Source organism: Lepidochelys olivacea (assembly GCF_965140295.1).
Source record: "Lepidochelys olivacea isolate rLepOli2 genome assembly, chromosome: 10".
In the NCBI taxonomy this organism is placed as follows: Eukaryota; Metazoa; Chordata; order Testudines; family Cheloniidae; genus Lepidochelys; species Lepidochelys olivacea.
Genome location: NC_140420.1, coordinates 32,591,484 through 32,601,781, shown reverse-complemented (window position 1 = coordinate 32,601,781; position 10,298 = coordinate 32,591,484). Strand labels below are relative to the sequence as shown.

The window sequence follows — 10,298 nt, the reverse complement described above, 5'->3', positions numbered from 1 at the left end:
TCGGTGTGTACTGGGAGAGGCTACTCTCGAAGAGGCCCCGTGGGGGCGTGTTCCCTGGACTGTTTCTTGTAGCTAGAAGGTTTGTCTCATCGCTGAGAACGGCTTACAGTGCCCAGCGGGGGGATGGTGCTGCCAGCCTCAGGAAGCAGGCAAAGGTGGCAGAAGGCTCTCCTCTTCACTCCCAGCCCCATGTTAGAGTAGCCTAGGACTGCTTGAACTTACAGTGGCCGGAAAGGAGGGGCTGAAAACACAGCTGAGGCTCAGCACTGGGGAGTCCAAGCCACATCTACTTTCTCCAGCTACATCCCCTTTCCCTGCCAAACCTGCATCGAGCCACTATAGAGGATGCCCGTGGGCACCCAGCGCCAGAGAGGCTGGCCCTCCCTGGGGTCGAATGGGGAGTGAGAGCCCCCCCACCACCACCACACTGGAGTGTCTGCGTCCTCGTCCCCTCTGTTCACCTGCCCCGCAAGGGACATGCGGGCGGTTTGGGTGTCCACGGTGAGATCCTCAGGCCTGATTCTCCTCAGCGGTACTGAGAGCCTGCAGGACCCCCCCTCCCCCCGACTGCCAGCCCGGTGAGTGCTCAGCACAGCCAGAGTACAGTGTGTCCGACAGGGCAGGGATGCACTCCCCATCCCACAGGCCCCCACCTGCCTCCAGCATGCAGTGCACCAGGGGCGGATCCAAGCCTGAAATCAGTGGGGCTAGGGCAGGATTTGGCCCAGTATGTGAGCTGCCCTCGGGGCCAGCCTCTATCTCAGTGCTATGGGTCCCTCGTGCGTGGCTGTGATCGGAGGGCATTGCTGATACACATGCACTGAAAAGAAGCGTTTATTCGCCCTAGCCAGTGCCATCACAATCCGAGGAGAACAAAATCAAACACCAGCATTGCCACAGCCTGGCTCTGGGCTGCTGGGAAATCCCAGGTGACATGTCTCCCAACCCCCACCCTGTCCCATAAAAAGGGAGTGAGCTTTATCATTAACCAGGGTGGCACATGGCGGGGATGCAGCGATCAGATGGCAGCAGGTGCACCCTGGCACTGCCCAGCATCCCTGCAGGACATACAGACGTGGATGGTTTTACAGGATGGGCACAAAGGCTGGTGCTGCAGCTGGGAGGGACCCAGAGCCTGTCAGGTTTAACAGGTGAGAGCAGGCTAAGGCCCATGGTGCATAGGCCAGGCATCGGTTTGGGGGCTTGGTTTAGTCAGAACTGCAGGTGGGCATGGTGCCCCCATCCAGAGCCAATCCTCAGCACCTTATGGGCATAGAGCGTCTGTCCAGCACAGGGGCCCCTGGTGGGGCTGGCTGGGGCCCCAGTTCCTCTGCCTCACAGCACGCTGAACTGATCGGTTTCCATAGCCGGCCTGGCCAGCTCCCTGCCGGTGCTGGGCAGCTCCTGCTCCTGCCCGGGCTCTGATGTCCAGTTGGCCAGGAGGTCGCTGAAGTCAGGCGGGTTTGTGTTGAGGATGCATGGAGGGCCAGGTGACGGCTCCTTCCAGAAGGACTGTGGCAGCTTCCTCTTGTGCATGGGCATGATGTGGGCATACTTCTTCTCCAGCCGCAGCTTCCTGCCGTCAGCCACCCTCCTCTTGAGGAAGCGGTGCAAGCCATATTCGAAGAGCTCCGCTAACGGCCCCAGCTTCTGCACCCCGTCCTTGTTACAAATGGACCTCCAGACCCGCTGGTCGAGCTGCCCGGGGGGCGCCACAGGGCCCTGGGCATCCTCGTCATCCAGCTCGCCACTCTGGGCGAGTCGCATCAGGTCTGCATAGTACAGCTCCCGCCCCAGCCGGCGGGGAGAGAAGCAGTCCTCGTAGATGTTGCAGGAGTCAGGGTCCTCATCCTTGGCCTTCCTCCCAAAGTATCTCTGGATGTCACAGCTGATCAGCTCGGAGAACTTCAGGAGCTGCAGGGTCATTTCTGCATCACTCTGGCTGCAACCAGCTGTGACTTTCTGCTCCTCTGTGCCAGGACTGTGACAGGGAGGGCTGTCCTGCTCTTCCACGTCATAGTAGTCTTCCTCTTCCACCTCCTCCTCATCTGACAGGTCTTGGAAGTCCATGTCCTGGGGTGGGGTGGGGTGGAGGAATGAGTGCTGGAAGGAAGCAGGCAGCCTGAACTCTGGCAGGTTCCTGATCACTCCTGCAGCCATCTTATCGCGCTGCGTATGGACGGGTGCCGCTGGGTTGTGCAGTCACGCTGGAGGATGCAAGGGAAAACACATGGTTAGGGATGTGTGGATGGGACCCGGTGGAGGACTAAGGCTTATGCAGTGATACTTCTGCTCCCCTCTGTGTGTTAACTCCCCAGTCCAGCCGTGCAGGTGCTTTCCTCCTGTGCAACGTCAGTGCTTCCCCGCTGAGCAGGGCCAGGGTGCTGAGAGCTGGAGGATCTTGCACTTTGTTCTCCATGTGCCTGGGAGCTGCCTGTCAGTCTGTATGGGTCAGTTACAGTGGGAATGGTTCAAGCAGCTCTGTATTCATGCACCTCCCCCGCCCCCCCCAGTCTTGCTCTGTGCTCCTGCCTTTGCACACAGCTGGCCAGGTGCGGTGGCTGAGGTGTGCTGCGGTATGGGACTAGGGCCCGTTCTCTACAGCTCTGAGGTGGTTGCTGTGCAGTATGGGGTCACCGCGACTCTGCTGGAAGCAGCTCAGGGGGCAGCGGTGCTGGCATTACCAGATCCCACCGGCTGTTGCCATGTGCGGAGCAGGTCAGATCCAGGATAACAGTTTTATTGCACAACTGGAGATGGGATTTATGCTGCTTAAGCAAACAAACAACCCCCCTAACATCTGCCGGGCCTGAGAAGCACAAGGCCACACAGCCAGCCGGGGGCAGGGAGAGAACCTGGCGTGCAGCTGGGCACATTTTCCAACTGGCAGCTTGGGGCGTTCTTTGTCAGCAGGGTCTGGCAGCAGCAGGAGGCAATCTTCCTCCCACGACCCAGGCCAGGGATCAGGCCCCGGTTTGGATCTCAGTTGCCCTGGTGTCAATGGGGAGTAACTGGAGAGAGCCCAGGGTAACAGATCAGCAAATCCCCAGTGTCTGCTTGCCCTGCCATAATGGTCACCCCACGCCTCCCACGGGTGTGCTGAGGGGGCAGGGTGGGGAGGGCATTTGGCTCTTGTGCCATTAAGGCCCAGGCCTGTGCTGGCACAGCATGGGCAGGACCAGCCCCAGGGAGAGCGCTGGGAGGGAGGCACTGATTGAACAAAATCAGTGGAGCGCCTGCTTAGAACCCAGCCTGGGCTGAGACAGAGCACGGCCCGACCCACAGCCAAAGCACTCCAGAGCTGGCCGGCCCGGAGTGCAGGATTCTCAGACCCAGGGGCTGGGTTTGGTCCCTTTGGGGCTCAAGCTGAACCTGTTCTGGCTCCTCCCAGTGCTGATGCCCATTCAGTGGCTTTGCATTGCCCGCCTGAGACAGGGCGGGGCTGGAGTGGCTGCTGAGCTGGCAGAGGAGAAAGGCGCAAGGCTGTGACCCCCCCCCCCACCGTCTCCCTCTCGGTACTGCCTCAGAGAGCAGCACCGTGAAGGATCACTCTCCAAGCATCCGAAAGAACATAACGGACCATCCCATCCCTGCTCGTGACTGGTTCCCAGCCCTGGGAGGAGACTGCATGGTCTGTAGGCGTTTGGAGTCATTTCTATAGGGCCTTCCAATTCCAAAAGGCGCCACTTGGAATCCTCCCTGCCCTGCTGGGACCCGGGCTGCTGATCGGAAGGTGGGTGCATGGCTGGCGGCAGGTGCTGAGGGGGCCCTGATCTGTGGCAGGCATAAGGAGCTGAATGCAGCATGCTCCTCCCTGCCACCGTGCTGGTGACTTCCCCACACAGCTGGGTGCCTCGCTCCAGCTAAGCGCTCCCTCCCCAGCAGCTCTCCCAGGGGAGCTAGGGAACCATCTGCCCTACAGACGCTTCCGCCCACTCGGGCTGCGCCCACTGGCTGGGGCCGTATCGTCCCATTTGGGCCTTTATCTCCAGGCTCTACGCTAGCAAACAGCAGCCCTGTCAGGCTGGAAGGGTGTGGGCACATAACGGGCATTTGTACTGCAGTGTATACACCCCCGCCGCACCCTACAGCTCGGCTGCCACTGCCCCAGGACTAGCCACCCGGCTGGGGAGATATAGCTGGGGACCTGCGAGTGCTGACTCAACCACTGGGGCATGGGTGTCTCCTGCTGGGCACCCCCCACCGCGGGCGCTGCCCAGCTAGTTCTCCAGGCATGCTGCTGGTGCCAGGGCATGGCCCCCGTCCGCTCCTCCCCACAGGCCCAGCCCTCGCTGACAGTCCGCAGCCCTTGCTGCCCGGCCCCCCAGCCACATGCCTGGGGCAAGGCATTTACCAGTGCCTGGCTTCCTTCACCAGTGTAGAGAGCACCCACCTCCAGCTGCTTTATAGCTGCACTATCTGGCCCCCTGACCCTCCCACCCCAGGTGCTGGAGCTCAGGGGCTGCCCCTCGCTGCAGCCTGAGCACCGCTGTGGGTAGAACACGCACAGCTCAGGGAAGGCTCTGGAGTCCCACCCAGGGCAGGCAAGAGGCCGGTAATGCAGGTGGGCAGGGCCCCACAGCAGGTGGTGTGCAAGTGGGAGCCACCCCCCAGAACACCAGAGAGAACCACCAGTGTTCCCTGCACTCACCCCCCTGAGCAAACTGAGCAGGAAGGGCTGGCAGCATCCCACTCAGCAGCAGGGCAAGACTTTTGTGTGCCACTGCACCCTGTCTAAGCTCGCAGACTGTGGGCTGGGGAGTTCCACTGGGCCTGAGGCTGGTCTGGCCCCAGGAGCTGCTGCGTGCCCTCCACACCTAGATTCGGCATAGCTGTAGATCCCCATCCCCTGCAGGCTGGAATGCAGAGACAGCTGCAGAACTGGGCTCCCTGCACCCAGCGCAAGCTTCCTGCAGCCTGTCCCCTGCAGAGTGGGCAGCCTCACCCCTGGTCCCCATGAATCCCACGCCCTGGCCAGTGTGCTGCACGCTGGTAGGACCATCCCGTGCAGCGTGCATGCAGGTGGGATAGGAGGGGATGGGGGATGGGGGATGGGAGAGGATTTAGCAAGGGCTAGAGCAGTGTCCCAAGCGACCCAAATGGAGCAGGAGCAATGCTGTGGCTGGGAGCTGGGCAGGCTGCTCCACACTGGGAGCCAGTGTGCTGGGAGCCAGCTGGCTGGAGCCAGCCTGGGGGTCACCCCTCCACTCAGCGGTGCTGCCCCGGGAGAACAGGGACCCATGGGAGTACTGAGCGAGGAGATGCTCGGACGCTGAGGATGGCCCTCAGGTGTGACACTTCCAGCGCTGGGCTGTGGGGGCGAGTTCAGCTCCTGGGTGGGGGATGCTACGGAGAGACACAGAATGGGCCTGAACCTGAGCTCCAGCTCCTGGGCACCAGCACACGCCACTGAGAGCAGGGGGTCGCTCCTGACCTCCAGCAAACGAGAACAGGATCCCGCCGCAACCGTGCCATCATCCCCCAGCCACCTCCGCCCGCAGGCCATGTCCTGTGCCAATGGTGCTTTCACGAGGGGGTCACGCAGCGGGAAAGTCCAGCCTGCCCGGGAAAGCAGGCCTCATTCACTCCAGCCCCTGCTCACCCACCTCCAACTGACTGCAGACAGCCCGGCTTTGCTCTCTCCAGACACCTCCCCCATCCCGCTGGGATCTCTCAGCCGCAGGGCCCACGTGCGTTCTGTGCCAGCACTGGGAATGCAGAGGGGCCAAAGGCTGGGGAGCACCGGGGGCTGAGCCTGCCCGGGCAGAATGGCCCTGTTCTCCTTGGCCCATTCAATGCACCCTGGGTGCCAGTCTCTGCCCCCGGCTGTCCCTTGCAGCGCTCAGCTGCTGGGCAGAAAGGGGACCCGGGCGCTAAATAGGGAGTGGTTAGAAAGAAGACTGACTCTACAGCTTCTTTTGCAGCTATGCGTGGGGGGGGGGGACACTTCTTGCCCCGAGCGGTCAGCCTGAGGGAGAACGAGGCCAGCTTTGGGGCACAAGCGACTGAAATACCATCCTGGTGCCTGAACAAGCCAGGTGCCTCTGGGCGTCATGAGCACCAAACCACTGTACTGCACCCTCCTCGTTGGAGCCTCAGCACTTACCTCGCTGCAGCAGCCGTGCCATGCGCAGCATCCCAGGCTCTCTCTCTCCCCTGGCCATCCCTCCACCTGGGGCTGAAGTATTTATAGTGGAGCTGGACTGACGGCTGGCAAATATTTGGTAGCTGTATTGTAATAGTAGACTTGGTAAACAGAGCTTTGGTTTGCTTTAGCGCCCAGCAACCAGAGAACACTGCAGCAAGGGAGCCAGTGGGACGGAAGATAGGGCTCACCTTAATGGTTGACTTCCCAGGGGATTTTCAAGTGTTGTTCCTGTAAATTCACCTATTAAATCTGCAGTCACAGCTGCCAGACCACCCCGCACACTTGTGCAGAGGGCTCTTATCTCCGCTGCTGATTGGAAGCGAAATCAAGCTTTGTCAAACAGGCGTAAAATTAAATTTCATGCTATTTTGACTCCTGGAGTAGGCATCTTCTGAAGAACATAATGCTCATCAAACAAGCCCTGTGCAAATACTGGCCACAACGGGCAAGGGACGTGCCCTAGATGGGGGCCTCCCCATTAGAAACAGCCTCTCGAATCAGCTGCAGGACTAGAGACAGCCCAGCCGCCTGTGATCTGTTGTTCGTTTAGATGGAATAAGGGGCCCACGGGTGTTAATACAACCCAGTCACTGTCCAACATTAAGAGTGTTAAACAAGATTCAGGGTCTGGCATACGAAGACCTCCACCTGCTTAGTGCCATGGTGCAAACATGCCATTAAACAGCCTTTGAACCTTATATTAAAAATACAGATGGAAAACCAGTAAAAGTATCTGAAATGTAAAGTATTAAGAAAGGCTTTAATTTCAGCAACATCCCTTAGCTGGCAAGAGTCTTTCAAAGAGAGAATCTCTTGTCTGGCAGCCTCTTCATTGGTATTTTTGGGGAAAGGGAGTTTGCTGAGACAGGCTGGAGCTGTCGTTGTGTTAAAGTCTAGTCGCGTTTCCTAGAAGACGAAACAAGACACGAACCAGGGGAGAAAGAAGAACAGCAGAGAGAAGATGCAGCTATTGGCTTTCACATGCAGTCTTAGTGATGGAAAACATGGGCCATGCCCACAGCCTGATCAGTCACCCTGAGGGCTGGCAAATGGGTAACTGTGGCAGGCTGTTTAGGGCATTGCTGTCAGCTTGCAGCAGGGCTGCAAAACAGGCCGTCCCCCAGGAGATGGCTGCCATCATGGTGAAGTTTGCTCCTTCCCCTCCTGTCTTCCAGTGTTGCCACAGCCAGCTTTCCCCCACAAAACCTCTTGGTAAGAAGGCACGGCCGGCGTAACAGCGCATTCCTTCTGGGTTATGTTCACTCATTAGGCCTAATTACGGACACAACAATTTTGCTCCATTGATTTCCGGTCCCTCATGTCTTGTTTCCCAGGCATGATCTTAATACAGCTTTTGAATTATCACAAGGCTTTTTGGTTTAGACTAATTCAGCCAGTTTCCCTTTTGCCCAGCACCATGTGTTGTTATCAGTTCTTGTGACAGTTTGTGAACTTTCCCTCACTTCCTACAGTGGAGCTCACACTTCGGGTACACAGGTAGACCCAGTTATCACAGCAGAGCTACAAACACAGGGCTCCATTCACTTCTCCCTACACCAGAGCAGCTCCATTGATGTGAGTGCGCTCACTCCAGATTGGCAGGAAGCATCCTGCAGCCTTTTTAGACACTCCCGGTTTAACCAGATGAATCCCTGGGCATGGGGGCCGCGGTGGAAGTGCCAGGCGCTAGGCCTAGGGTCAGATCTTGGCTTTCCAGCTGCGAGCGACTCTCACCCTTTGCCATCATGTTCCCACTGCCTGAGACACTGGCTCTGAAACGTTCCAGATAAAAGCCAGGAACTCATTCATCAGTTCTCTGTGCAAGAACCATTTCACTCCCAAATGCACCGGGGCTAATTAGCTACGGAAGTATTTCACTAGCCTGCCCGGCTTGCACCGACACAAGCTGGTGTGATAGGAAGCCCAGGACTAATGGTTTAGTAAGTGATTTACTGGGAAAGCTGGCCCCTGGTGTAATTGATTTATTGGTGGGCGTGGCTATTATAAATCACAGATAACAGCCTCATAATTTTATTTAGTAAACACCCAGCTGGAGAACACAGCAGCTTTGTTATCTGGCCTCGGCCTATTCTTGTGTTGCAAGCCCTCTGCAGGGGGAACACCACTGCCCTCTGCTGGCAGGGCACAGCACAGCTCCAGAGTGTGCTGAATTCCTGGGGGACTCGGCCTTCTCCAGAAGCATCCACCCTCGCCACAGCCCCCCGCTCCCCAGCCCAGCTTAGGAATGGACAGGGCTTAATGAGCTGCCCTGAGTGGGGGGCACAGCAGGCAGCCAGCCCCACAATTCCTGGTATTAGCACAGCCCCCTCTCCCTGCCGTGGCCTCCTCTAAGAGGCAGCGTGGCAGATAACCCAGACTCAGGAGGGGGACAGTCCCAGCAGGGACTCATTGCTTTACAGACAAGGTGTTTGAGTTAAAGGGCTCCAGTTTCCAGGGGCCTCCTGACTTCAGGGCTGGGACTTTAACATTTCCCCTTGTTTTGGGCCCAGAGATTGCCGCTGCGTGCCCAGCCCCTCCCCCAAGGCCCCACTCACATTCAGGGCCAGGCGCTGGGTGCCTGGGTGCTGCGTGCACACAAGCCACAGGGAGCCTGGTGTCCAGGAATCCCAGGGGAGAATCTCTGCAGGAGGGTAGCCCAGCCCCTGGCTCTGCATGCAGCCGGCTTCCCACTGTCTGTCTGCTCCTGTGGCCCCCATCACTGTCACAGGCCTAATGCATTTATCCTCACAAATCCCCCATGCCAGGGCTGGGCCAATATTCCCATTGTGCAGATGGCAACAGGGGCCCAGAGCAATGCAGGGACTTGCCCAGGTCACCCATGGAGCCTGTGCAGAGCCGGAAGCTGACCCCAGGTGCCCTGTCCCTTCGCCTATCTTTCTTCCTCCACTGGTAGGGGATGTTCCCAGCACGGGACAGGCTCCAGCAAGCAGCTTGGCAAGCCAGGTGGGATCAGGTGCTGGCTGGCATAGCTCCTTTGGTGACCGTGGGGCCTGGCTGAAATGTTCTGCAGCCCCATGGCCAGCCTGTGCCTTGTGATCCCAGGGGCACAGCCCTCACCAGGCCAGGGGAGGACAGGGCTGTAGGAGGGCCTAGGAGCACACACGGTGCTCTGCTTTTTGGAAATCAAACTCCCTGCAGCCGCTACCCACACGAACTGTTGCCTACAGGGGTGGCACTAGCCTGGTGAAGCCAGCAGGCAGGCAGACAAACAGACAGACAGACACACACAGAGGGATGGAGAGGCCAGGGAGCAGGGGCTGAGGCTGCAGGCACCAGCCTTAGCAGGTGAGGTCTCCTGGGGCTGACTCTGCTTTTCTTCCCTCTTTCTTGCTTGTTGGTGTCATTCATCTTCCCCATCTGCCCTGGGGATGAGCTAGGCTCTGGGCACCCTGAGAGGTGGGGCGGGCCTACAGTGCTGGGTGGGTCTCTGCTCCCAGGCTGAGCCATGTCAGCGTGCTGCACAAGGGCGTCAAGGACAAACTGGTCGTGCAACACGCCGGTACAGTTGAGGTGGCTCCATGGAATCCAGCTGCATGGCCTCAGACACAAACACACAGCTATGGTTAACACGTAGGCTGGCTCTGCGGCGTTGAGCGCCAGGATAAACCCTCAGATCTCCAGACAGACCCAGGGCATAGGAAGTGGCTGTGAGGCTGGCAGGTCGCGGCCCCATTAGATGCTGATAGGGAATGACCTGAGGTCTCTGGCCAGACGAGGGCCGTGCTCAGTCTGTGCAGTGCCCTCCTGGCCAGTGCTAAGCCCCCGCAGCTCTTGGGGCCTGACCCTGCAGTGACCCCGCTCTTTGCGCACTCCACCCCAGGGCAGGGTGCTATCCTGAGTGGGCAGCGGTTCATACCCTGGCGAGTAGCGAGGGGTCAGCTCCTCAGCAGGGAGCACAGGCCAGGAAGTGCAGCAGCTGAGGGAATCACTGAGCTGCCTCCAACAACTGATGGGTTGTAAACAGCCCTAGAGGCCCACATAGTGGTGTTAGCAATGATTTCATGGGAGCAGGCCCCCCTCCCTGCCTAACTGCCTGTCTGTCACTGATGAGCCCAATCATCCCCCACACCGGAGCAGGGAGCGCTCGTGCCAGGACCCATGCACAGGGGAGCAGCCTGCACACAGCTGT

The 10,298-nt window shown here is 59.0% G+C and overlaps 1 protein-coding gene across 3 annotated transcripts; it reads right to left on the bottom strand.

Annotated features, from left to right (window-relative positions):
- Window positions 1-836: 836 nt before the first annotated feature.
- On the bottom strand, window positions 837-6,310 carry PERCC1 (proline and glutamate rich with coiled coil 1). 3 transcript variants are annotated; one of them, XM_084640510.1, is made up of 2 exons: window positions 6,107-6,310; window positions 837-2,207 (listed from the first exon to the last, which is right to left on the bottom strand). In XM_084640510.1, exon 2 carries the CDS (start codon window positions 2,158-2,160, stop codon window positions 1,336-1,338), a length of 825 nt encoding a protein of 274 aa, XP_084496636.1. In that variant the 5' UTR covers window positions 2,161-2,207; window positions 6,107-6,310; the 3' UTR covers window positions 837-1,335. The 3 variants fall into 3 exon arrangements, with proteins under 3 accessions (XP_084496636.1, XP_084496637.1, XP_084496638.1); XM_084640511.1 differs by lacking the exon at window positions 6,107-6,310 and adding an exon at window positions 5,435-5,504; XM_084640512.1 differs by lacking the exon at window positions 6,107-6,310 and adding an exon at window positions 5,376-5,422.
- Between the last annotated feature and the right edge of the window lie 3,988 nt (window positions 6,311-10,298).

What these genes read in the sequence shown, in the direction of transcription:
- PERCC1 (XM_084640510.1), bottom strand. Translation starts at nt 2,160, where the DNA reads ATGGCTGCAGGAGTGATCAGGAACCTGCCAGAGTTCAGGCTGCCTGCT.